The sequence below is a fragment of the Equus caballus genome, chromosome 2, assembly GCF_041296265.1.
Source record: "Equus caballus isolate H_3958 breed thoroughbred chromosome 2, TB-T2T, whole genome shotgun sequence".
NCBI classification, from domain to species: Eukaryota; Metazoa; Chordata; class Mammalia; order Perissodactyla; family Equidae; genus Equus; species Equus caballus.
In genome coordinates, this window is record NC_091685.1 from 88,926,784 (window position 1) to 88,953,986 (window position 27,203).

Sequence of the window (27,203 nt, forward strand, 5' to 3'; positions counted from 1 at the left end):
AGAGGGTTACCCAGTGATTTTTTATTTTCTTATTTGAAACTTACAGCTATGGCATTTTGTATCTCAGAACTGGATCAAGCCTTTCAGAAACCTTGGAATGAAAGTAGCGGTATACATTTGCAGAAGTGTGTATCTGGACAGGACAGAGCTATTTCCTTCTGGTTATACAATTATTTCTATACTTAAAAGTTTGTAAATAATATTTGAACTTTTCATTTGATTTTTTATGAAAATAATTTATCCTATAGATATCAGTGGGCTTTATCTGGTTGCTCTGTAAAAATGACATGGTATGAGAACATTTAGCAAAAGTATAAATAAATATTAGCATTAATCTGGGAATTACAAGTATGAGAAACACAAATAATACACAAGGTTTCCTGGTCTTGAGGTAAACAATTATCTAATAAGTTCTTTTGTTAACTGAAATTGGTTTTCTTGATTTTACATAATTTTTACATTAGAGAAAATTTGATTGTTTGAAAATAAAAGGAAATTGCTAGTTATCTCTAAAGCATGCATAGATTAATTAAAAACATAATTAATGACTTTTATTTTAGACATTTTATTCTCAAAAAGCTTAGAATTTCTTGGAAAAAGCAAACTATCTCTACGTAAGTTATCATATTGACTCCACTATAGGAAACAAGAATAATTTTATATAATTTTTTTATCAATAAATAATTCATTTCCTTAATGGGTTAGTTTCAGGAAAACATAGATTACATTCTTTCAGTGAGATTTATTGTTAGATATATTCATATATGTTATCATTATTTCTGACACAAGGCTACACAAATGAGTTATTTATGAATAATCTACTATTATCTTTATAATATTAAAGCTTTAATTTGTTGATGTTCTGCATCTGGACCAAACAAATGAAAGTTACTAATAAGTGTTTGTATTTGACATCTGTATACTGTACTTTTTAGCATATCTCAAGTGTTTTAGTCTCTGCTTGATAGATCTCATTAAAAAAACAGATATCAGCCCCAAGACAGTTTGTCAAGACTCATATGAGTCCCCCTGGATTGGATTGACAATTTGTGTGAGGCTTCATATGATAGTCTTTTCATAGTCTTATTTGATCCTTAACAATTGGACATTAGTCACTGATTTATTTTATAATAACTGAGATGAGTTGGATATTATTGTATTGTGTTGGACATTTTAGTGGATTTTCTTTTTTACAAATTTTACTCAGAGCACACATTGGATGTAAATGATGTATCCTGCTAGGGGAGTACTAACAATTGATTGGTTAGGTTTGAGAGCAGCATGGGAAGAATGTTACTATCCCCTAGCTGCACACCATATTTAACTCAAGTCTTAATGAGGACTGTCTGTCCTAAAGGCTTTGAAAAATCTCAGATGCTTAGCATTCCACTGACATGTTTTTATTTTTTTGTGATGAAAAATGTGGATATAAATAAATATTTTATATGAAGAATATTTTTTAAAATCTTAACATATAAAAAGAGATTTAAAGAATTTTTAATATGTTTTATGATTTATGTTTTGAATCTCAAAAACAGAAGTTATTAAAGGTAATCCCAGGGTATTCTGTTTTGAATTATTTGTATTTTTTTCCCTCAATAATTTTGTCCTGCTTGTCTTTACTTCTTCCCTCAAGTCTTTAGGAAGTGCATTTGTTTATTATTATGTACTTTTGGTTAGGCAGTTGTCATTCACTGATAGCAAAAGGACATTAAAGTCTTGAACTGACTTTGTACTGAAATGATTTTAAAACCTTTCAGAATTATCTTATATCCGTAGGAGTCATTCTTTTGGGTCCCTTTTCAAGGTATTGCAAGAAATGCTTGAAGACCACTAACGAGATTTTTACTTTCGTTTTTAGAAATTTATTTAAAGTTAATTCATGAAAGTAGCATGTTTATCAACCTCTGGAGAAGATTTTGCCAATAATTCCATGACTTACTGGTCATCCCCTTAAGTAGTGATCACATGACGGTGTAAGGGGAGGACTGACCATCACTGTAGTCATCTACATGTGTGTTTGCAGCATAATGTGAGCATACAGTGTCTTTCATTTTAGCATTTTTGCTTGACATTCTGATGTGGTGTCAAGATGTAAAGGTTTAACAGCATCTAAAGCTAACCAACTTCACCATTTTGAATGTGCATAAAGAAGTAATCAACATTAGGAAAACTCACAATTCTTTGTTTGATGACACATAAAATAAAATTGCCCTAGTTTTTAGAGCTTTAATATTGAGAAAATTCATTTATACTTCATCATTTGCTGAGCCTTCTAGAATTTTATAGTCTCAAATCACAACACCACAGACACTCAGGAGACTCCTGACTGTTTTATCTTATTAAACAATTTTGAAATCATTAATTTTTAATTAGCTTGGATGCAGGGTTTTTTTATCGTTTCAATAGTGTGTGTATATGAACTAAATGTTTTTTATTTAAACTACTGGCGAGAGTATTATTTACGTAAATAAGTGTAGGTTCTTTCCCAGAGTACATCCAGCGAGTTTGCTTCATATAGTCACACTTTTTTTGTGGACTCAGAGATACTGCATGCTAATCTATTATAGTAGAGCTTTCAGCAGTTTATTAACTCAGATTTTGAACAACTGAAAAGGATGTAAGCTTGAAGATATGTATAGGTCCTTCCCTGATTGAAAGTTCTAATTAAGTGAATTGGAGAAAATTAACTGAAATTAGCTGTCAGAAAGTCACATTTAAATGAGTGATGAGCTAGTCTGGCAGTAAACATTTAAATGATATAAATTGCCATTTAAGTGTATGGTTTAATGTTTGTCATGCATTAATGTGACATGAGACTGCAGTGACAATCAAGCAGCTTGCTCTAATTTGAACATATTTAGGGCTTTTGTGTAGAGTGCATTGCACACAAATTAAGACAATTGCTGTTTTTATGTGTCACTTTAAACATGTTCCTCACCTCCCCCCCATCTCTACCCAAGGCCTAAGTTAATGAAACAAACGTATCATTTTGTGTGCAACTTGCATTAGTAGTTCCTGGATTTTTGGATTAATTTTAAATCCTTGTTCTTAAAATAGGAATTTACTTAAAGTTATTACAAGCCCTCTCTTTTTATTTCAAATAAAAAATTAAGCAGTTTTGTGCTCTCTTAGCTGTTTACTAATTTTACAAATATAGTGAGTTTTATAAGAGATGTTAAAACAGTAACTTTCCCAATTGAAACTTGGCTAAATATTTTTTAGGTGTATTTCATTTCAAGTATACTTTGGAATACGAGAATTGCCCAGAATTTTTTTTGCATATTTATTTTATATATTTTGTTGTACGTGATGTATTGTGAAGCCATGTTAATATTATTAGTTAGAGGAAATCTATTATTTGAATTCAGCCACAAACATCTTTCTTATTCATAGGCACTTATTTTAATAAAGCATATATTTACATAGTGTACACCTGTGAACTAATAGGAATGTCTTTTGTCAAGAGATGGTTCATATCTTTTTGGTTGCTTGGCATAGAAGTTAGTCAATTCTGTTTTAAAACCAATAGATTTATTTTTATAATATTGATAACATAGCAGCAAGCCACACCAAAAATACATCACAGCCATACACTTATTAGTCTAAAAATAAGAATTTCAGTGAGATACATCATCTGATATAACTTGGTATACTTCAAATTAAGCTTCAGAGTTTCAGTTTGAGAGCTCTGTGATTTGAATAGCATTATTTATTGATAAACTAGTCCACAATGCTAAAGTTTTATGTTGGAAGAATTTTGAACAGTTAAATAATACAAATATGAATACTTCTCTAAAAATAAGGCTGCAGTTTTTTAAACTCTTCTGTATTTATAACTTTATTAAATTCAGCAAACATTTATTGGTACCTATTGTGTTTTAGGTACGATGCTAGTAACTGGGAATGTAATGATGAACTAGAAGTAGATCTTGTGCCCAGCATTTCCACTGAATACTTGATCATGTCCATTCATTATTTATTGGACACTGCTCTGTTAAGAGCATCAAATATTTGGTCTGGTTTAATAGTAATACCTAGAATAATAATTCAGTAATTATAACTCTCTCTCCCAAGATTTAATTTGTTGGCATAAAAACTCATTTGAAATAACTAATAATTTGGTTACAGTTATTGCAGTAGACAACAAAATGCTTATATCTAGAAAAATTATAAATATTTCAAGTGGATAGTAAATGTTTAATGTTTTCACATTTGCTGTCATGAAGTAGCCTTTACATTGTATGACCTCCTTTCTTTAAAGCATAAATTGAGTACCTGCCAAGCCCTGAGTTTCGAACGTGACCAAGATAGATCCAGCCCTGGCCCTCACAGTGCTTACAGCCCAGTAGAATAATACTGAAACATGAGCAGTCTATTATAATTCACTGAGACAAGTGCCAGAAAGTCTCTAATAAGGAGCAAAGTAGAACAGATTCTGGTGGAAAACAGGACATCAGAATAAGTCAGTTCACAGTAAATTTAGTGTTAAACCTTACTGCTTGTTCTAAATTTCTCTATGTATTTTAAAAATAGATTCCAACATAATAATATGATCTACACCTTTTTTCCAGGCCCTGGAGAGTGAATTTGTTTCCTGCCAGCTTCATCAATGGATTGATCTCATTTTTGGCTATAAACAGCAAGGACCAGAAGCTGTTCGATCCCTAAATGTATTCTACTACCTGACCTATGAAGGAGCTGTCAATCTGAATTCAATAACTGATCCTGTATTGAGAGAGGTAAGTTATCTGACTGGGTCTAATAGGTGTCTTTAGACTAGCAGGTACCAGGTATCATCTTCCCCATGCTTTCATTTTACTGATGATGAAACTGAAACCAGGTGGGTGAAGTGACTTAAGCAGAATAACCTTTCAATTAGTGACCAAGCTGGGACTTGAACCCAGGACTTACTTCCAACAAAATGTTTGACTCAATATACCGTGAGAGCTTTTTCAATTTGAACCTATTAAGGGATCAATAATCATATTTATAATTTTTATAAGTTTGAAGCTACTGACTAATTTAAAGTATTAGGAAAATAGTAATTAATTCATTAAAGAAATAAGATTATAAGCATAAATCTATTTAAGTGTGATAAAACAAGTACCTATTATACATAAGTACATGTGTAACTGTGTAGAAGTTAATAATAGGGATGAAGTCTAAAACTTTCCTATATCATCAAACTTGGTGTTAGACATTATTGAGACTTGTTTTATCTTTGTCATTCATTGTCTAAAGTAAACACTCAACACATGGTTTTGACAAATACAGTATTCACCAAAAAGTCTGCATATAGCCTTGCTTTTTTTTTTAGTATTTTTAATTGAATGCATCCTCCTAACTCTAATATACATCATGTGCAAAGATCATAAAATTGAACAGATACAGCCTTAAATATCTGTACAATTTTAGAACATAATTATATTTAAGAAACCAAGGACTTCTGAGTCATAGGCAAAGTTGTACATCACTTTAAAGGGAACATTTGTAACAAGTAAAGTTTGTCATTTTTTACCAGCACTTGATGCGTTCCCCAATAATTCTACTTATGACCTGATCCTGTTGACAGTATGTAATAAGTACATATTTAAATATATTTGCCAATATATATTATCACCTGGTTTATGTGCTAGATACAGGCTAGTACATGGACAAAAGCACCAAGCGCTAGATGTACATTTGTCTTAAAATGCATAGTTTTTGAATTGCTATTTTTCAGTTTATTTTAGAGCTAGATCAGATGAACTCTAAAAGACTCTTCCAATTTTTCAGTTCTCTGAAAATATTCTCTCCGGGGGGGCATTTTATTTTATTAGAGCAACAATTGACTGCATCACACAGGATGCACATAGGGTTCCACATATGAAATTGAGGTTTGAGCAAACATGCCAATGGTGTCACAAAACAGTGCATAATTTCATTGTTAGACTAGAATAGCATAGGCTCATTTACTTCCTTTTTTATTGTTTTAACAATATTTGAACAGTGCTGCTTTGTTCTTTTAAATGTCCATAATTCTTCACCAAATATACCACCTGTTTTTGTTTTTTTATATTCCCATCTAGTAAGTATCCATATCTCTACATAGCTGTTATATGACTGAAATCAAAATATAAACTCCATATTATAATCTCCTGTTTTACTTATCATACCAGCATATATCATTTTATATTGCTATATAATCTGTGTACATAGTTTTAATTTTGAAATGCCATAATATTCTGTAGAGTTACCATGAAAATATACTTAACACCATTTCTCCCAATGTGAGATCCTATTTTTTTTTTTTTTTAAAGATTTTATTTTTCCTTTTTCTCCCCAAAGCCCCCCAGTACATAGTTGTATATTCTTCGTTGTGGGTCCTTCTAGTTGTGGCATGTGGGACGCTGCCTCAGCGTGGTTTGATGAGCAGTGCCATGTCCACGCCCAGGATTCGAACCAACGAAACACTGGGCCGCCTGCAGCGGAGAGCGCGAACTTAACCACTCGGCCACGGGGCCAGCCCCCGATCCTATTTTTTTTTTGAAGATTTCTCTATTGGTGTGTGCCCACAGTGATACAGCTATACCTTTCACGTCATTAAAGTTTATGCAACATTGCATGATAAGGGATGGCTCTCAGCTTGTGTCTGTGTGACACTGCTAGTGAAAAAATGAAACATTAAATCAGCTGGTTGTTTCCTTTACAGATCACTCAACATAATTGACTCTGTTTTTATTCTGAATTGATTACCTTTCCTTCTCACGACACTAATGATTTACCAAAGGAGTTTACTGAATACTATTTAAAGTATAATCTAAAAGAGCATTGTCCAATAAAACTTTCTGCAGTGAGGCAAATGTTCATTATATCTACAACTGCCCAATATGGTAGCCACTAGTCACATGTGGCTATTGTGCTTTTGAAACATGGCTAATGTGACTGAGGAACTGAATGTTTGATTTTATTTAATTTTATTTAATTAAAATTTAAATAGCCACATATGGCTAGTGGCTACCATATTGGACAGTCGAGATCTAGAAGACTGTCATATATCTTTGGTTATCATATTTACTGAATCCAAATTCAGGGCATGTGGTTAGACAATGGGACAATAAATGTTGGTTAAATTAACTTGGTAGAATGTTTGAAATTGGGCATACACCCTTTAGACATTAGATATGTAGTTGAATTATATGTGTAAACTAAATTATATGTTTTTCTTTCACTTAAACTAACATGTTATGACTTCAAATAATGTTTTTTCTTGTGGCAAATACATAGAAAATTTACCATTTTAACCATTTTTGAGTGTACAATTCAGTGGCATTAAGTACATTCACATTGTTATGCAACCATCACCACCATCCATCTTGTTTTTCATCTTCCCAAATGAAACCTCTGTAGGCATTAAATAGTGACTCCTCATTTCCCTGCCTCAGTCTTTGACAACCACCATTCTACTCTCTGTCTCTGGGAATTTGACTGCTGTAGGGGAGGAAGGCATTTCCTCTACCTGGTCTGGGTCCTTCTGCTGGACCACAAATTAAATTCACATGAGACAGAATAACAGGAGAAAATTAAACAAAGCTTTATAGCATGTATACATGGGAGAGGCTCAGGAAAACTGAGCAACTCAGACAACTGGCCAAGGCTGCCTGTTTAAGTATCTTCAGCTACAGACAAGGAGGACGTTTAGGGTAGCGATTTGGGGCTTCAAAGGGGAGGAAGGCAACCCACATGGAAATGGAAAAGCAAATGTTTGGTAAATAGAACTTTGTTAAGAGTGGGCTTAGCAAGGATTCTCCCAGTCTACCAGAACCCAAAGTTATCTATGGTGATGGCCTGTCCTGGGGACAGGCCTTTATTTTAAATTTCTTTTAGGCAGTTAGGGGGTAAAGGTCGAATGTTCTTGCTGAGTCTGAGCCTTTATTTTCTTCAGCTCGAAATAGTCTGCATTCCAGAGTGGCGCATCTTGGGGTGGCCTGCCTTGAACCCCATCACTACTCTAGTACCTCATATAAGTGGAATCATACAATATTTGTCCTTTTGAGTCTGGCTTATTTTACTAAGCATAATGTCTTCAAGGTTCATCCATGTTGTAGCATGTGTCAGAATTTCCTTCTTTTTTAAGGCTGAATAATATTGCATTGTGTGTGTATACCACATTTTGTTTAACCATTCATCTGTCAATGGACATTTTGGGTTGTTTCCACCTTTTGGCTATTGTGAATAATGCTGCTATGAACATTGGTGAACAAGTATCTCTTTAAGTCCCTGCTTTCAGTTGTTTTGGATATATACCCAGAAGTGGAATTGCTGGATTATATGGTAATCCTATCTTTAACTTTTTGAGGAACTGCCATATCAAATAAGTTTTTAGTATTTATTTCTCATAATCGGCAGTTGCTAAAGACTATTTAAAACTTTTGCTTTAAGTTTCTTTGACTTCCTTTTCTTCCCTGCAACCCCAAGTAGTTCATTATTAGCATATTAAACTTTAACTGAAAAGTTTTCCACTTATCACACCCTATTTTATTTTTATATTATATAAACATATATATTAGATTAAGCATTCATTCAAAAAACGTGCCCTGTTACGTTCTAAGAATGTTGAAAGGAGAATATATCACTTCATTACTTAGCACTATTCTTATAAATATACATGATTAATTCACAATGCTTTCTGAGTGTTATTAAAACAAATAGGATCTTTTATTATGGCCATTCCATATCATAGTGCTAACTCTTGTGGCACAATGCAGTGTGATACAGTAGAATAAACAAACAAATAAATGTAGATTTGATTCCTGGCCCTGATTCCTACTAGTGTGTGACTTGCGTCCTCCTGAGACTCTGTTGGCTCATATATGGAATTGGTATGGTAATGCTCACCCCGTAAAGGATTAGGTGAAGTATAATGCATGTAAATGCATGGTGCCTATCCCATCGTAAGTATTCAACAAGTGTTAGTTCCTTCCCTTATGTTCACTATTAAACCCAGAGGTTGGAAAACACAACTATTAAAAAAGAACATAAATTAATGATTGCATTATAGAAAGAATCATAGAATGTTAACACTTTATTAGAAATGGTTATTAGAGACCATTTCCTAGAGGATACATGCAGAGTTCATTGTAAAGTGAGGGAAGGAGAATACAGAAAATAAGGATAAGTCCTTAATTTATTCATTTTTTTCAATGATCTTTTACTAAACCCAAAATACGTAAACAGCTTAAAGAGTTGAAAGGCAAGTCTCCACCTTATTAGCTAGAGTTCATTGTCTGGTGGAGAAATATGGATAAGTAAACAATTATAATACACTGATAAATTCAGTATAGAGATAAGTACATTATACGTATGCACAAGCATAGAGGATAGACACTAAACCCAGACAGTCAGAATCTAGGCACCTTTTCTGGGAAATAAGACGCTGGAGCTGTAGATTGGAGAATGAATAAGAACATTGGGTAGAGCTGTGAGCAAAGGATATCTACACAGAAGAAACTGCATAAGCTTCCTGCATGTAGGTGAAAGAGATCGTGACTGGAGAATATGATGTATGTGGAATGGACCAAAGGTGATAAGGTAAGAGACAGAAACAGGAGCCAGACCACAAAGGACCTTTAATGCCATAAAGTGTAATTTTGACTGCATTATAAAGCAGTGGATTGAAGGTTGAAGGGGGGTGGCATAACCACATGTATGTTTTAGATCCTGTCTGAAAGTAGATTGAAGAAATAAGAAATGAAAACTACCCATTGGATTATTCTAAGAGTCATTGGTGATCCTAGAGAAAGTAATTTAGATGATAGAGGACTATGCTGTGAATGGAAGGTGAACAAGTAAACACAGTGCAGAAAGGGAATAATTGAAGGGAGAATTTTTAACTTTTTAATTGAGATGTAGTTCATGTGTGATACAATTCACCAATTTGAAGTGTACAATACAATAATTTTTAGTATATTCACAGAGTTATACAAGCATCACCACAATCTAATTTTAGAACATTTTTGTCACCACAAAAAGAAACCCATACACATAAGCAGTCATTCTAAGGGAGATTTTTTTTTTTTTAATGGGTAGGCATTTGACCATGTTTCTGTGTTGATAGGAAAGATCCTAAAAGAAGCATGTCAAACGTACAGGAAAGAAAGCATGTAATAGACTACCATGCTCTATGAGGAAGAGGAAAGGAACGAAATCCAGAACACAGATAGAGATAAGCACTGGACAGCTGGGAACAATACTGCCTTGTTTGTGCTTGGAGAGTAGAAGGTTAGCCTGGGGACTGGGATAAGTAAATGTGCATGAATGAGGTAGAAAGGCAACAAGATTATGAGAGTTTGTACCAAGAGTGAGATAATATTTATGGAAATACCTAACATAGTGATGGGTGCTTAATAGATGCTCAATAGTAAATAAATTATTATTTTCTTTCCATGTTGTTTTTCTCTGTTCTCAATAGCAGGAGAGTAGATGTAGAAAAAAGTTGAATAGAGAAGGGGTGTGTGTGTGTGTGTGTGTTTAAGTATATATGTGGAGAGAGAGAGAGAGAGACAGAGATGGAGTTTGGCCATGGGAGTATGGTGGAATATATAAAAAAGGATTGAGAGTGGGAGGGGGGTGATGAAATTGTTAAAGGGATATTGTTGAAATAGTTGGTCTAGGCTGGTTTGGATAGATAAAAAAAGGAGCTGATAAATTGGAAGAGTTAATTCTTTCATTTATTATATATTCGTTATTCAACAAGTACTCATTTTGTTCAAGGTGCTAAAAATACCGAGATGAGCAAAGAAAATCAGACAAAGTCCTTTCTCTCATGGAGCTCACATTCTAATGGGACGCACAGAAAATAAACAGCCAAGACTGATTTCAGTTAGTGATAAATGCTTTGAAGAAAATAAGGCTGGGTAAGGGGATACAGGGTGACTTGGGAGGAGGCCACTATTCAGAGAGGTTGCCCTCAGACTGCCTCTCTCTTCATAAGCACTGGTTCCTTCCAAACTTTGAGATTAGAGTAAAGCTATACAAGGAGACCCAGGGAGCTAGCTCTCACTGCTCTAACTCTGGCCAACCACATGCCTGTAAACCCCCAGGCTGGGACAGCCTCCAAGTCAAGTCTTGTCAAGTCTTGTTAGCTGTAAAGCTTTGACTATTGCCATCTCCTAATTTACTTCCCAGCCCCATCTCCCAGCTACACCATCTTTTCTTCAGAATCTGGTTCTTCTAAGATGCTTTAACATCTCTAATATTAGTATGTAAATTTGTTCTTACACTTGACTTATATTAAAACATTATCTCTGCAAAACCTCAATAATGGTACCAAGATAGATTTGTGCCTCTCTAGTATTAAAAGCAGATTGGACAAGACTTATTTCTGTACAGCAGCTACAGTTTTCCTTATTTCTGTTCATTATTATATTTTTAGTTCAGTTCAGAACACTTAGATGTTCACACAGTCATACACAGGGGCAAGTTGTCTACATGCAAGTCATGTACTCACCTACTGCTTGGGAAAAGCTCCATTCTTCTTGAGAAAGTTTTATTCTAGAGTGAGTGGTTAATACATATGGCATAGTAAGTGATCATAAAAATAATCTCCCTATAAAAAAGCACTAAACGATAGAAATAATAACCATAAGAGAAGGAAGAGTAATCAGAGAAACAGCCCGCAGCACATTAAACTTTTATGTTGTTTTTAATTTTTAGAAAACAGCTGGGTTATCAATATACAACTATGTCTGTATTTGCATATATCACACACCAGAAAGAATTATTTTTCAGGCAAATATACTAATTTTTTTCAGCTGTCTGTGACCTCCAACTAAAGGATAGATTCTTATCTTTAGCTGTGTATTCTAACAGCCCTCTTTACTTTTCTTTATTTCTCTATCTCTCTGGTACATTTTTTTTCTTTTTTTCTATGTTTACCATTTTTTAATCTGCTCAATTTTCCTAGCATTACATATATTCTTTTATAGACAACATACAAATAAATAAAAGTTGGTTATTTTCTGATTATTAATTCTGCTGAATTTGGTTTGACTCATTCACTTCTCTTCCTTCATACAATCTTATCAAATCTTTCTAACACCATTTCAAAGAAACCAAAAACCAAAGAAAGAAGAAATTTAAAAAGAGAGAAAAATTAAGATAATTGAATTCAGGGTCAGATATGAGTAAGAATAAATCTTTTTATTAAGGAAAAAATACTCTAAAACCCAAATTCACAAAACAAACACACGATGAGTTGAATATTAATTTTACAAAATAATTTTTCCTTTCCAAAGATGTAATTTCTTTAATATATTTAGAATATAATTGTATTTACTGGTATGGTTTCTAGAACAATTATATATCCTTACTTATCTAGAACTCACCTATTAATTATCATATAAATGGTATTTGTGATATCCAAAAGTTGAGAGCTCAGTTGTCTAGCCCTCAATATAAAACAGTTCCTTGATGGAGTTTTAGTAAGTCAGAAAAAAGTTTTAGAAGTTGTATGTATAGTGATGTGCTCTGAGTGAGCTGTGTACACTACATGTGGGAGCACAAATGAGAAGCAGCCATGGGGCCGGCCAGGTGGCACAGCAGTTAAGTGTGCACGTTCTGATTCTTGGTGGCCCTGGGTTTGCTGGTTCAGATCTCGGGTGCGGATGTGTCACCGCTTGGCAAAAGCCATGCTGTGATAGGCATCCCACGTATAAAAGTAGAGGAAGCTGGGCATGGATGTTAGCTCAGGGTCGGTCTTCCTCAGCAAAAAGAGGAGGAGTTAGCTCAGGGCTAATCTCCCTCACACACACAAAAAAAGAAGCAGCCAACCCAGATTAAGGGAGTAATAACTGCGTAAACGTAATCCTTAAGAAATGAGGAGTTAAGAGGGTGAAATAGTAGAAAGGGTAGGGGAATTCAAAGCAGAGAGTCCAGCATGTGGGAAGGAGTATAGGATAGCTCTATGACTGGAAAAAACCATGTGGTGAGTAGGGAGGCATAAGAAGTTGGTGATGACAAGCAGCTAGGTTGGTGGTATTTCCAAAACATATTTGGAAACCATTTATGTCTGTCTTTCATGAGTCTAAGCCATCATTGTCATCCCTCCCTGGCTAGCATTAGTAGATCTGGTCACCCTTTTCTACCCTTAACTATCTACAATCCACTTTCCACAGAGCTGCCAAAGTGATATTTTAAAACTGTAAATCAGATCATGTCACTCCTTAACATAAACCTTCCTATTTCACGTTAAACATAGGATGAAAATCCTACTTGATCCATATGATCTGACCCCTGCCTACCTCTCTGATCTCATGCCTTGTGCTATTCTCTTCCTCATTCGTGTGTCCTGTCACGCTGACCTTCTTTCTGTTCCTGATCATGTGAAGATTGTCACTGAATTAACACCTTTTTATGATAGCCGTTTTCTCTGACTGTCCCAGATTTTCACATGTTGGCTCTCTGTCATTTATGCCTCAGCTTAAAGTTTATCTCTTCAGTGAGGGCTTGCCTTCATGTATCCAATCTAGTTGTCTTTTTGTTATTAATTTTAACTTAATTTAAACCTAAAGAATGTGGTATATATGATACAGATTCTTTGAAATATGTTGAGGCTTGACTCACTTTGGGCATAGTCAATTTTCATAAATGTTCTAGTGTACTTGAAAAACAGTGGGTGTTCTGTAGTTTTTAGAAGTAGAGACTATTTTACAGTAAGATAGTGAGGGATATAATTATTGAATGTGATTTTTTATTATTAATATTAGTTATTGTTCCGTGCTATATTTGACCTTAAACTAAAGAATTTCATAGTGCTCTTCTTTTTCAATTTTTATGCTCTCTTTTTATATTTTCCCTATTTCTACTCTCAAGCTATCAGTTCTCACTTCTTGTTACTGTGTCAGTTTGTCTGCCTTTGGGCACCCCTCCTCCTACTCTACAATTAACTATTTCTTAGATATGATAGCCTGAGAAACCAAATTACCAGATTTGGTAGAACTAAATTAAAGATAAATAGGTTTTGATTACTTTACCAGATACAAAAACATAAACTACAGGAATCAAAACAACATGTTCTAGTGAAAGAACTGAAGTTCAGTGGAACAAAATAGAGCTTCCAGAAATAGACATATTACATATGAGAACATATGGTAAAAGTGTTTTTTTTTAAACCACTAGGAAAAGGCTATCTTACTCGATATGTGATGTTAGGCTAGCTAGATAATTGTTATAATATAAATTAATGTAAGTCCCTATTTCACATCTTAAAGTGAAAGAAATTACAAATGAATTGCATGTATTTATTTGGAATAAAGATACTATAAATATAAAAAGTGAAACTCTAGAACTTAGAAGATAATATAGGTAAGTAGTTTTATAATCTTGGAATCTTGATATATTTGGCTACTAAAAGGATTTTGCACATCCAAAAAACCAACAAATAACAAAGTTCAGGAACAGATAACTCACAAAAGATGAAATACAAACCACAAATGAAAAGTAGTTCATCCTCACTAGTTAGTAATCAATGAAATCCAATTTAAAATGCAACAGCATTTTTGCCTCTTAGATTACCTAAGATTAAAAATAATGAAAATTCCTAATGTTTAGAAAACATACATTGTTATATATTTGGTGAGGATGAAAATAGGTTGAATCTTTATAGACATCTGTGTCCATTTTTTAAATATTCATGTACTGTTTACTTAGAACTTTAACTGAAAGGAATAATTGAGCAGGTATGCAAAAATTGTTCAGTTGTATAGTTGTTCGTAATAGCAAAAAGAAAACCCACATATATGTCTAACAATAGAGAACTTAAATAAATATTGTTTAAATAAATATCGGTAAATCCATACAGTGGAATGGTATACATCCTCAGAAATATTGCTATATAGGTCTATATATATTGACATGAACATATATTTTGCCATATTACAGTGAAAAACAGATGATGTTATGAAACATATGAAATACAAATTTTATATATGTATATATGCATTAGCAAAAGTCTGGAATTATAGACCCCAAGATGTTTATATGGTCAGCTAACCAAAGATGGTCATTATTTTTGGTTAGTGAGATCATGGAATTCTTTCATTTGCTACTTTCTGTTCTGAAAATTGTTTCTCTTTAAAATCGAAGGGGAAAAGCTAACCCATAACTTTTTTTCTCTTTTGAGGGGGAAAAATTCTCTGCTTGAAAATCCAAGCAAGTGATACACATTAACATGAGGATAAGGATATTGCCTTCGCTTTGGCTGTTTGGAGGTCTTTTGTGATTCCTTTCTGGTTTTTGGTCACATTCAATGTTGCCAGGAGAGTGACTTTGTATAATATAATAATCTTCATGTAACTTTGACAAAGATGAAGGAATTTACAATTTCTTAACTTTTATCTCACTCAGAAATCAGAGTAACTCCAGTCTCTTAATTGGTTATTTAACTCACTAAGCTATGATCTTTTTCATATTTGAGAAGGACCAAAAAGATCACTTCTACTTTTAGGGAAAATATCTTAGACGTTATCACTGTTAATTGTAGTTCTTGTCATCATTTTCTAAAGCACACGGACTTTTGGCCTAAGATTCATGAATTCCAGAACTCTGGGTTCATTACTAAGTTGTGTGTGTGTGTGTGTGTGTTTGTACATAATTAAATAGTTATATAAAGGGCTTTAAAAATTTATTTATCAAAGCAATGTGTGTTAACTATAAAAAATTCAAATAATACTAAAGTATAAAGTAAAAGAATGGAAAGTCTCCATCTGCAAATTTGGACTTTATTAACTAATGTGAGAGTCACATGCTAAAGTCACTATAACATGATGTGGTTTGATAAATACAGTAAAAAGACCCTGCCACAGAATTCATCACCTTCTACTGATGCTTGAAACTCCACATTAGAGATAATTTATTTGGCTACAAATATATTTTTTTAAACAATCCATTCCAGTCATTCAGCTGTCTGTGCACAGGATTTGATAATAAGTTAATAGGTTTTGACAAAAGGGAAAGTACAGACCCTGCACAGGGTCTGAGCAGCCATTGTTAGGAAGTGTCAGGACAGATCCTGGGGTCTGGTGGAGGTTCGAAGAAGGGGTAGTGGTTTAAAGGCTAAACGATGCACTGCGGGTAGATGTTGCTTAGGAACAACATTAATATGAATAATATTGTCTGTGCTTTTTTATCTTGCATCTCGCCGTAAGTAGTCGTTACGTTTCCTCTGAAGTGTCCCTTTCTCCTTCACAAGCAAATACAATGTTATTTTATGTTGATGTGAGTTCAGAAATTAAAGTTATTAATTTCCTTTTGAAAATGGAACTCAGCTCTGTTTACATAGATGGGTAGGGAAGGGGGAAGAAGAGCCATGATAGTGCTCAATTTAAAGAATTGTATACGTGGGTCTCATAACATGAAAGTAAAACCTGAAAGTTTTCCCAAAGTTGTGTTTAGTGTCAGTGGTTGGTTTTCCTTCTTCCAAATTTATCCTTCCAAATGCTGTTTTAGCAACACATAATCACTCTGAGAAGGTCTGTTTTCCAAAAGAAGCAGCAGCAGTGTTTAAGTTTACATGACCCCAGTTTCATGACAGCAGTAGCAAATCAGATATCTTATCCAAAGAAAAGCATTTTTGGCTTAGAATTCAATCACTTTCATGGTGGGAGTCAACAGCTTATTTCAGCTCTAACACTACTGCAGAACACTGGCTGCAGTGAATCTTTCAGAAAGTATAAACACAATTGGTATTTATAGCGTTGTTAACATTTGTTAAATAGTTGGGAGAATGGTCTGTAAGCCTGTTTTAAGCAGGTGGGGCAGAAATCTTTGTTGTGACTGCAGTAAGATTTAAGAGTAGGACAACAGGACAACATGATTAGGATAGTTGTGGGAATAGAGTAAATTAGAAGTATTGAACACAGTAAGTTAAGATTTCATGCAGCTACAATTCAAAGTGTTACAAAAATAATCCTGAAGCATCTTTGGCCAGAAGCATGTTACACAGATGGCATATTTGACACAGTGCAGGGCAGGAACTGTACAATGAAAAGCCAAATAAACAGTAAGGATTAGTCAAGTTTTAATTGAAAATCTACATAAAAAATACCTTGTAATTATACCAGACTTTCTTGTGTATCAAAACCACAATAATCAAAGTTTCCCTTAGTCAATTAAATGAACATCAAAGTTGTGAGTTAAGCTAATCTTTTTATTTTGCTAGTTATTATGCCTATTGCAGACTTATTAGTTAAATAGGTCTAGTAAATTATATACTCAAGGACATAAAGTTTTAATATTTTTATGATTTCTTTTCCGCTATCAACAACCCAAGGAATCCTGAGCCATTCTGTTATGCTGATGACTTCTGTCAGGAACCCCTGCTTCCTGCAGGCACCATCTTTATTTTAAATCGAGAGTGGGAAAAGTAGTCTCAAATCAAGTGACTAAATTTTAAACTAAATACAAGCTTCTAGAAGGAGTAAGATTTAAAAAAATTGCATGGACTTGAAAAATCTATGTAAGATTATTTGTAAGTATTACAGATTTCTAAATGTTCAGAGTATCAACTTTGTTTTCTTATATTTCTCACAAAGATGAGGAAATTTATTTAGAATCACTGTTTTTAGTTTTCATTATTGGTGCAAAGAAGCAACTGAAATTCTAGTAGTATTTGGGAAACACTTGAGTCAAGTGCAAATTTTTTATATGTTAAGTATTATTAAACTATATTATAAGAGTAAATTTGTTGTCCTTCCTCTCTCTATCCCTGCCCGTACTGTGTAATTAGAGTGTGTGTGTGTGTGTGTGTGTGTGTGTATGTATTGTTTTTCAGGCTCTAAGTTTCTTGAGGTCAAGGATCATGTCATCTGATTCCTCACTGTGCCTCATTTTAGTGTTCTTACCCAGTGAATGCTCACAAATATTATTGAAAAAATAGACTAAATGATTCTTACCAAATGAATGTCCAAATCGCTACTACTTTCCATGACATAATTTAAACATATTTGTCTGGTTTTGAGAAATATTTAACCTTCTGAATGTAGTAAATTAACTGTCCTGATATTTTTTTTAAGAACTTTTCACTGCGTTTTCACTGTATTTGCCTTTTAGTATTATTGGCAGCCTCTTTGAAGCAACATTCCATTTATTTTTTTAGGCAGGCTGCTTTATCTACTCATTTCCAGTAGCTAGAGATGGAGGTGTTTTGAATGAGCACATCAATGCTCTAGACAGAGATACTGTTTGAAATTATCCATGAACACAGTGCCGCTGAACATTATTGAGTGACATTTGTTTCTGTTGGTTGTGTCTGCTCTGACTAGCTGGTTTCTTTCAGATTGGCAGCTGGGATTATGCTGCAGTGGATGGACAGCTACAAGAAGTGAAGATTGTAGTGAGGCTGGGCCAGGCCTCAATTTAATGTGCCTGGAATGTATGGACTCAGTTAAAGGCACTAATGGGAAATCTATACATATTTTCACAATTTATAATTACTTTATGTTTTACTTTAGTAACTTCCATAATATTATTGAGTGGATATGTAAGTAGAAATGCTCCTTTCCCTCCCTAATTTTCCCTCTCCCCTGATTTCTTATCACTGCATTCTTTTTTTTTTTAATTACAGTTTACTTCACTTAGCAAGCTACTCTTTCTCTTTATGTACTCCATACCATCATGGCATGTATATGCCTCCAGATACCTGATGCATTGTGAAAAACATAGTTTACTTAAAAAATGTATATGCCTTTCTAAATATTTAATTGATAATAAATAATGGTAAAATTTTGCTAAAACTAATGGCCCCTTGAAACCAGATAGCAATGAGTTAGGAATAAGCTTAAAATAACAAAATTGACTTTGTAGCAAGGTCAGTTGATTTCATAGTTTTTGACTGATTTATCAGCTGGAGTTGTCCTAGGTGGTTAAAAAATACTTCTGGCTACTATGTTAATGGAAAAATTAAACTTCATAAAGCTGTATCAAATACTGGCAGGTTTTTTTTTAGATTTTTGTATTTTCTTGTTTTAGATTTTTTTCAAAATGTAATTTTTTGTTCTTTATTTTTAAAGTAATACATGCTTTGTGTAAAATGTCAAACAGTATAAAAGTGAAGAAGGTATTAATTTATATTCTGCCAATCTTTTCATCCACTCCCCATCAGAGATAACAACTGACAATAGTTGGCACATAGCATTCCAGATTTTATGCATGTGTATTCATGTATATGTATGTGTGTACGCACATAACACATGTAAGTATATGTGTCTGATTTTATATATATATATATAGTTTCTTTTTTTACTTAAATGAGATCATATACTTTATTCTTTGGTAATTAGGGGTTTTTCTTTCATTGATATATTATAGACTAATTTCCATGTCAGATATATTCAGCTCAACTCATTTTAATGTTTGCAAAGTATTCCATTATCATAGTTTAAGTAATTTTTTTCCTCCTAATTTTTACTGTTATACAGTACTATAATAAGCATCTTTGTATCTAAATCTTTTTGCATTCACCTGATACTTTCCTTATGAAAATTTGTAGAAGTGGGATCAATAGCTCTATCTTTATTTGAAAGCATAAAAATTTGACTCAACTAAATTCTTGTTTTTCTCTATTTCTAGTTTCTCAAAATTAAAACAAAAAGCTTGTCTTTCAGGTCCAAATTTATATAGAATTACTTCTGTCCAGTTTAACTTATTTCTTCATCATATTCCTCTTCTATGTGGATTATTTTGCCTATTTTGCTTATTAAATATCATCGAGTCTATATTTTTGAACATTTATCTTATTGAATTTTCAATATTCCATATGCTAGTATAGCCATGACCTTTTTTTTTTACTGAGAGGCTATTTATCTTTTACTTTTATCCTTTACAGTGTTTGAATTCTATATTTTTTGTTTCTAGGGTACTTGAATATTTACATTTAAATCTTAAAAGATTCCTTTTAAATAATTTAACTCAGGTTCATTATGCTATTTTAAAAAATTTGTGTATTTATTACTCTGACTACTAAAAAGTAACTCTGTATTTCATTTCTTAGGTTAGGAAGGACTCTGGTTTCTCAATGTTTCTAAATGATGCTTTACAGTTTTTTTTTTCAAACCAGCCAAGATGCTGTCCAAAAAAGACCATGTGTATAATTTTCCCTTCTGGAATATTCATCCACTTTTTATCAAGTACTTGTTATGGGTCCCCTTTTGGCCTTAGTACTTAATATTATCAGGAATTTTGTTCTTTAGGAATTAAGGACAAACTTAAACATATAATAATTAAGTATTCATTTGATTAGTATGCTTTTTTAATTTGCTGATACCAAAGCTAGATTTTAACAATGGCCCCAAAGGACACTGAGGCTGGTCAGCTAGATTTTGAGTGAAAACCTGTCAAATATCCAGCAAGTTGTTCTCCAGCTGCAGTTCAAATGTATGAAGGGCAAGAGGAAAACTGGCACAAGCAATGACAGGATATGTAAAACAGTAGAAATCACTGGATGGTCTTAATGTGACTCTTTTTAAATATTGAAAAGTGCGTTAATTTTGAAATCCCAAAAATGAGCTCTTGTTTGGATTTTAAACATCTCGTAGTAAAGAGTTACTCTAGAATCTTAGGAGAGCTTTGTAGAACTTAATTTTAGTAATGTCAGAAAATTTTAATATTTTAATAAATGGCATGTTTTTTCTTAATAGATTATTGTTTTCAATTTCTCTAGCCCAATTTTATAGTGCCTTTAGAGGTAAATATAAAAGGGATAAAAGGCAATTTCAGAGTTGTGTGCTTAAAAAAAAGCAGCGTACATATGTGTTTACTTAATTGCATCCATATGTTTAAAGCTATTTCTCCCCCAAACCCATCTTAAAACGAAATTTTACAACTTTATTGTTGATTACTAAGCGTTATACTGAGTTAAACTTTTTCTTGTTAGATTAAAAAGGCTAGGTCAGAGATACTAAAACAGTCATTGTTTAACTGAAGTCAAATACTAAATTGTCACTAAGCCAAGTCTATTTTCCTTTGCTTTTATTTCTTTCTTTTTTCCTTTTATTCTATCTAATGTGTGCATCTATATTCTCTCTATATATACTGTCTCTTTCTCTCTATATAGCCATAAAATCATGCAAGTATGCAATAGTTGGCACAGAAAACAATAGAATACACAGCTTGTTGAGAATCTTTTCATAATATTTCCATTTGGAAATCCATTAATAAATTCTCCAGGTAATATTTGAGACGCTGTTTATAAAATATAAATATGTGGTTTTACTGGAATGTCTTGAAGTATCTGCATAGTCTTTTTTATTGCTATGTATTTCAACATCTGGAATGCTGCCTGCTGAATTCAGTTTTTATTATAGAAAGTAGTTACAGGCTATTTACAGAAATAATTGTGAACTGATGAATAAGAATGTTAAATAATAAAGTAAGATTTTTCGTAGAAATGTTTAATAGAATGTTTTATTCAGTGCTGGGCTGCTCTGTAATAGTGGTAGGAGTGTATCTCTTAGCTGCAGTCCTGCTGAATTATGTTCACTTGGATGGCCCTTCATTCATTCAGCAAATATTTATTGAGCACCTACTATGTGTCAAGCCTCCACACGCACAGAAATACTTGGCAGTCTCTGGTATCAAGGAGACTTACAGTCTAATCAATAGGACAGAAATTAAATTAGTAATTAGAATATTAGATAAGAGTCTGCACACATTGCTTCAAGAGCAACGGGGAGGGACAGCAACAGTCTGGATGAGATCAAGAAAGGGATTTTCCAGAGGACAGAGATGCCTGAGCTAAGTCTTAAAGAATAAGAAAAAGGCAACCATATAGAGGAAGGGAATAGAAAAAATAGGAAAAGAAAACGATATATGCAAAGACAGTATGACACATTACATCTCACATTATAGAGTATGAGAGGGACGGTGGCAGGGGACGAGACTAGAAACATAGGCAGGAGCTAGATTACTTTTATTATTAATCTTAATTAGGAGTAGTTGGTAACATTTATTAAATGCTTACTTAACCTCAGCCAGACACTGTCTTAAGTCTTTTATGTATATGCTGTAATAATAATATCAAACACTTACTGATGGCTTACTGTGTGTTGAGTGTTCTAAGTATTTTGTATTATCTCATTTAATCTTTGCAACTCCTTCATGAAATACTCACTATTATTATCACCATTTTTCGATGAGGAAACTAAGGCACAGAAGGCTAAGTAACTTGCCCAAAGTCACTCAGCTAATGCACGATAAAGGTAAGATTTGAACTGAGGCAGTCTGATTCCGGTGTCTGCATACTTAACCCCATGCCATAGTGTCACCCCATGATAAGAAATTTGGTTAAAAGGATTTTAACTAGAGAAGTTACTTAATCAAATTTGCAACTTTAGGACTGAACATCTCCTTGTGAGTACAGGTGTGTTTAACCCCTCTTAAGAAAAATGAAGGCTACTGGCTAATGTTTATAATTTTTGGTCATTTTAGGACATTTTGTTCTCAGTGTAGTTTTGCAGTAGAGGTGAAAAAATAAACTGCTTAAAGGCAGGAACACTTTCCTATTTTTCAATGAATCTTTCTAGCCCATTGCTTAGGCTGAGTCCCCTTTAAGATAACCTAAAGCCAAATGTGTTAATAATTATTGAAACTGATTAATGGGTACGTGGGGGTTCGTTTTCCTATTCCATAGTAAAAATTCAACATCATAAACAAATTTTAAAAACATATCACCTGGGACCAGAACTCTTTAGGTAAACTAGAGTTCATTAAAAACAGTTTAGTCATTTCACAGAGTTCATTAAGCTACCCTATTACCAATTCACCTTCCTGAACCTTATAGCTGTATGTTTCCTGTGATTTCAAACCTCCTTATGCCTCTAAATTTTCTATTCCTCTATACAAAGGGCTGAAGGGAAAAGTGAAGAGAGAATGATAGACAAAATTACTTGAGTGGCTTTTTCAAATCACACATATTCCCTCAGGATTTCTCACTTTGTCCTTAAGAATCACTGCTATAGTGAGATGCTGGAGTGTTGTCATATCCCTCAGGTGTGTAGGGGGCTGAAGAAATGAGAATTACTGCATTCAGCGACATCTTTCAGAGCTTACATGAAAAACTCTTTCAGTCTCTTTGTAATAGTAGATATCAGCCTTCTCTTATCACTCACCATCCTCCCCCTCACCCCAATTTTGTCCTTATCAAGAACTGTGCTCATCTCTTGAGCTTGGTTTTGTCCCCAGTACAACCCTAGATGAGGCATAAGAGTCTGGGCGAGCTTGCAGTGTAATAGGTACTTGGTAAATTTTTTTGTTGTATGAATACTTTGTGCAAGATACTGTTCTACCTGCTGCACACCACTAAAATATGTGATATTCTGACCAGTATTGTATAGTTGCAGAGATAGACTAGTAATCTATTAAAAGTTAAATAACATTACAAGAAAGCCTGAATCAAGTGTGTAATCAGCAGAATGAACAAGCTGTGAGATTTGGGAAATATTATACCAACAAGGTGTACTCAAGCAGGGTTTTCCAGAGAGGAGCAGGACCTAGAAAATGGAAGATGAGGGTAACCATTCTAGGAGGAGCAGTGGCATGAGAGGAAATGTAAGGCAGAAATGACTGGTTGTATTTGTGGTTGGAAACCAGCCTGACTGAAAAGAAACACTGTATAAGGGAATTGGATGAAGGAATAAAAGTTAGAGAGGTAGGAAGACCTTTATTGCCTGGTATTAGACCTTTATCTTTTATGTACTGACGATCAATTGAAGACATTTGATCAGGAGAATATCGCATAAAGGAGAGTTTTGGAAAACTCAGTTCTATAGAATATGCTGAAGGAAGAAACTAAATGGAGAAACACAGTAAAGAGACTGTTACAGTACTCAATACCTGAAATTATAAGGGACCTGGATTCAGAAAGGAGTGATGAATATGAAACTTTATGAAAGAAGTGATTAGATCTAGTGACTGATCACATATTGAAAGAAAGAGAGAAAATTTTAAAATGTCAATTAGATTCTGAACATTAAGAAAAATCAAAAGAGGAGTCTAAGCCTTGACTGAGGAATGCTAGAATAAAATTAATTTTTCCAGATTTTAGATATGTTAATTTTAGGCATGTATACATACACATAGTATACATGGATGGCCATCAGGCAAAGGTGTATATTGACACCTCTTAGAAATTGACAATCCTCTGGTTTTAGATTTGGAAATCCTTCAAAGAGAAGTGAGGTTTGAAGTCGTGACACTAGAAAAAATTTCCAGGACAGAAAGTTTAGACTGAGAAAATTTGAGTGCTAAAAGAGAATTTGCAATGATGAGTTCATTCATGGATGAGAAAGAAGAATCCAAAGAGAGAATAAAGGAGTAAGTTAGAGAACCATGCCATGGAAGCCACCGAAGAGAGAATGTTGAAGAAACTAGGTTTTGATCAATAATGTAAATTGCTTCAGAGATCAAGATGAATGAAAAATGGCCAGTAAGTTTTAGAAGCAATGAGAAAAATCTAGAATTATCAGCCGATGATATAGTGTGACTAAAGATTTGAAATTATAGTCATTACCTTACAATTTTGTGCCATAATTTTCACAGTTGAAAATTATGTTTCTATTATGTATTTTTATAAGCAACAACTCAAAGGTTAGTCAAGAAACAGAGCATTTGTGTCTAAGACTTCTACAATCTTTTTAGATGTCTTAAGGACTTGGAAAGAAAATTATTTAACATATGCGGAACAATATAGCTTTTATTCTGCCATAGAGACAGTATAATTAGACTACTATATTACCTGACTTGACAAAGCCTTTTCCTCAAAGAGGTCAGTAATGTGCAAATTCTATTAAAATTTTAAGACTTTTAAAAGTGTTAAAAGGAGGAGATAGGTATTTTTGAAAGTTGTCTCATCATCCATGTCCTTTTCATTTCAAAACAATGTTAAGTGCAAAGCAGGATAGTATTAAGACTAGTTACATTAAATTTATATCTATAATAAAGATTTATATGCGACAATGTTATTATGCTTAGTTTCTCTGTAGTAGTTAGCATTATTGACCATTCTCTCTCTGTAACTCTCATCTTAAGGCTTCCATATCACCCTATCCTGCTCCCCCGCCCCTAACTCCCCCTCCCCTGTCTTCTTCATTACTTCTTCATGTTATACCCTAAACATGAGTATTTCCCAAGCTTCAGCTCTAGGTCCCTTTGTGTGTGTCTCATGTATTTTCTTCCTGGAGCTTAACCAGTGGGTTACAAACTGTGCTCCAGAGTCCTAAGATTTCTCAGAATTGTCTCAGGAGCTGCTGAGAAAGCTTATTAAGGATGGCTTTGCCCACCTTTAAAGTAGAACAGCCCAATCTCTATGTTTTTTATATACATGGGATTTCATTTGAAAAAGGAAGTCATTTCTGCTGCTTAAAAATGCACATATATACACAGTGAGAGGGAAAGATAAAAAACCATTGACTTAAATTTCTCTTGTATAAATGACACCTGGGGCCGGCTGGTGGTGCAGCAGTTAAGTTTGCACATTCCACTTCAGTGGCCCGGCATTTGCCAGTTCAGATCCTGTGTGGGGACCTATGCACCGCTTGTCAAGCCATGCTGTGGCAGGCGTCCCACATATAAAGTAGAGGAAGATGGGCACAGATGTTAGCTCAGGGCCAGTCTTCCTCAGCAAAAAGAGGAGGATTGGCAGCAGACGTTAGCTCAGGGCTAATCTTCCTCAAAAAAAAAATCAATCAATCAATGACACCCAAATCAACACCTCTGATCTTTCATCTCAGAGCCGGTCTTGGGTTTTCTGTTGTGCACTGGACATCTCAACCTGGATAGATGGCTGTCATTATCACTTCAGATTCCACATCTGACATGAAATTTACTGTCTTTCTCCTGCCAAACTAGTTCTCCCTAACAGAAACTTGTATTTCCATTCATTGCTTTACTACTCTCCAAAATATGCACGTTCAAAAGGGAAAGAACTAGTTTTATCTTTTCTCTTTTCTTCATTGCTCAAAGTTACCAGTCTTTAAGACCTATTGATTTTTACTTAGGTCATGGTTCACATGTTCATCCCTTTTCTTTCAAATACCCCAGCTTCCATAAGGATTGAGGTATACAAGTCCTTATGTTTTGGACTGCTCTCTGAAACTCCAAAGAGATCTTTCTGTCTCTGGGCGCTTAGCCCTGTGATATATTTTGAAATCCTGAGCCAGATTTCAGTTTCCTAAGATAATGTGTTCATCATTATCATCATAACCTCCCGAAGCATTCCTTCCTTCTCTGTTTTAGCTGTGTTAAATGGGGCTCACACTGAGCCCTCAACCTGATACTAATACAGCCTTTTATTAAGTGCTTTGTGTGTGCTAGGTACTGTGCCAAGCACTTTATATGTATTATTTTATTTAATTTTCCAAATGATTTTGTCAGCTAGGCTTCATTACTATCACCTCTGTTTTATAGATGGGGAAACAGAGGTTAAGCTACTTGTCCAAAATCACACAGCAGACAAATGGTAAAGTCAGTATTAGCACTCTGAACCATCTGACCCCAGGTATGGAAGCTATCTATTCCCCCCTCCCCTCCTTTTAATGAGGGAAAAGGCATGTAGACAGCAGTCAAGGGAAAGGGCGCTGGCTTTGCTAACTGTTCTTAGAAGAGACTTAAGGTTCACATTCATAAACTCAGTCCATAAATCCATATATCATAAAATAGCAGTGCTCCTACCTCTAGGCTTTAAGTTACCATTTTGCGTACTTTTTCTTCCTCAAGATTGTTCTCAGTGCTGATCATAAATTGATTTCACGTCATAAAAAAATATTTTAGACACGTTCTGAAATGATCCCAGTCTCTATTCCTCACTTTCTTTGGCTCTGTTTCTTGTTTCTAAAGTCTATGGCCAGCCTTATTTCCCACTATATAAAACCAACACTTGCCTAGCCATTCTGCTCTGCTAATTGTATCTAAACATACTTTGTTCACTGTAATAATGATGATGATGGGGGCCGGCCCCATGGCCAAGTGGTTAAGCTTGCGCACTCTGCTGTGGCGGCCAGGGTTTTGCCGGTTTCGAATCCTGGGCGCGGACATGGAACCGCTCATCAGGCCGTGCTGAGGCAATGTCCCACATGCTTTAACCAGAGGGACCCACAACTAAAAATACACAACTGTGTACTGGGGGGCTTTGGGAGAAAAAGGAAAAATAAAATCTTAAAAAAAAAAGATGA

At 34.2% G+C, this 27,203-nt stretch overlaps 1 protein-coding gene across 5 annotated transcripts in view; it reads left to right on the forward strand.

The window, feature by feature from the left end:
• The window catches only part of LRBA (LPS responsive beige-like anchor protein), a 709,727-nt gene that overhangs the window by 629,041 nt on the left and 53,483 nt on the right, over positions 1-27,203 (forward strand). For all 5 annotated transcript variants that reach the window (XM_070261528.1, XM_070261527.1, XM_070261529.1 and 2 more), the window contains exon 48: positions 4,575-4,742. In XM_070261528.1, the coding sequence (XP_070117629.1) occupies positions 4,575-4,742 (168 nt within the window). The remainder of the gene's footprint in view (positions 1-4,574; positions 4,743-27,203) is intronic.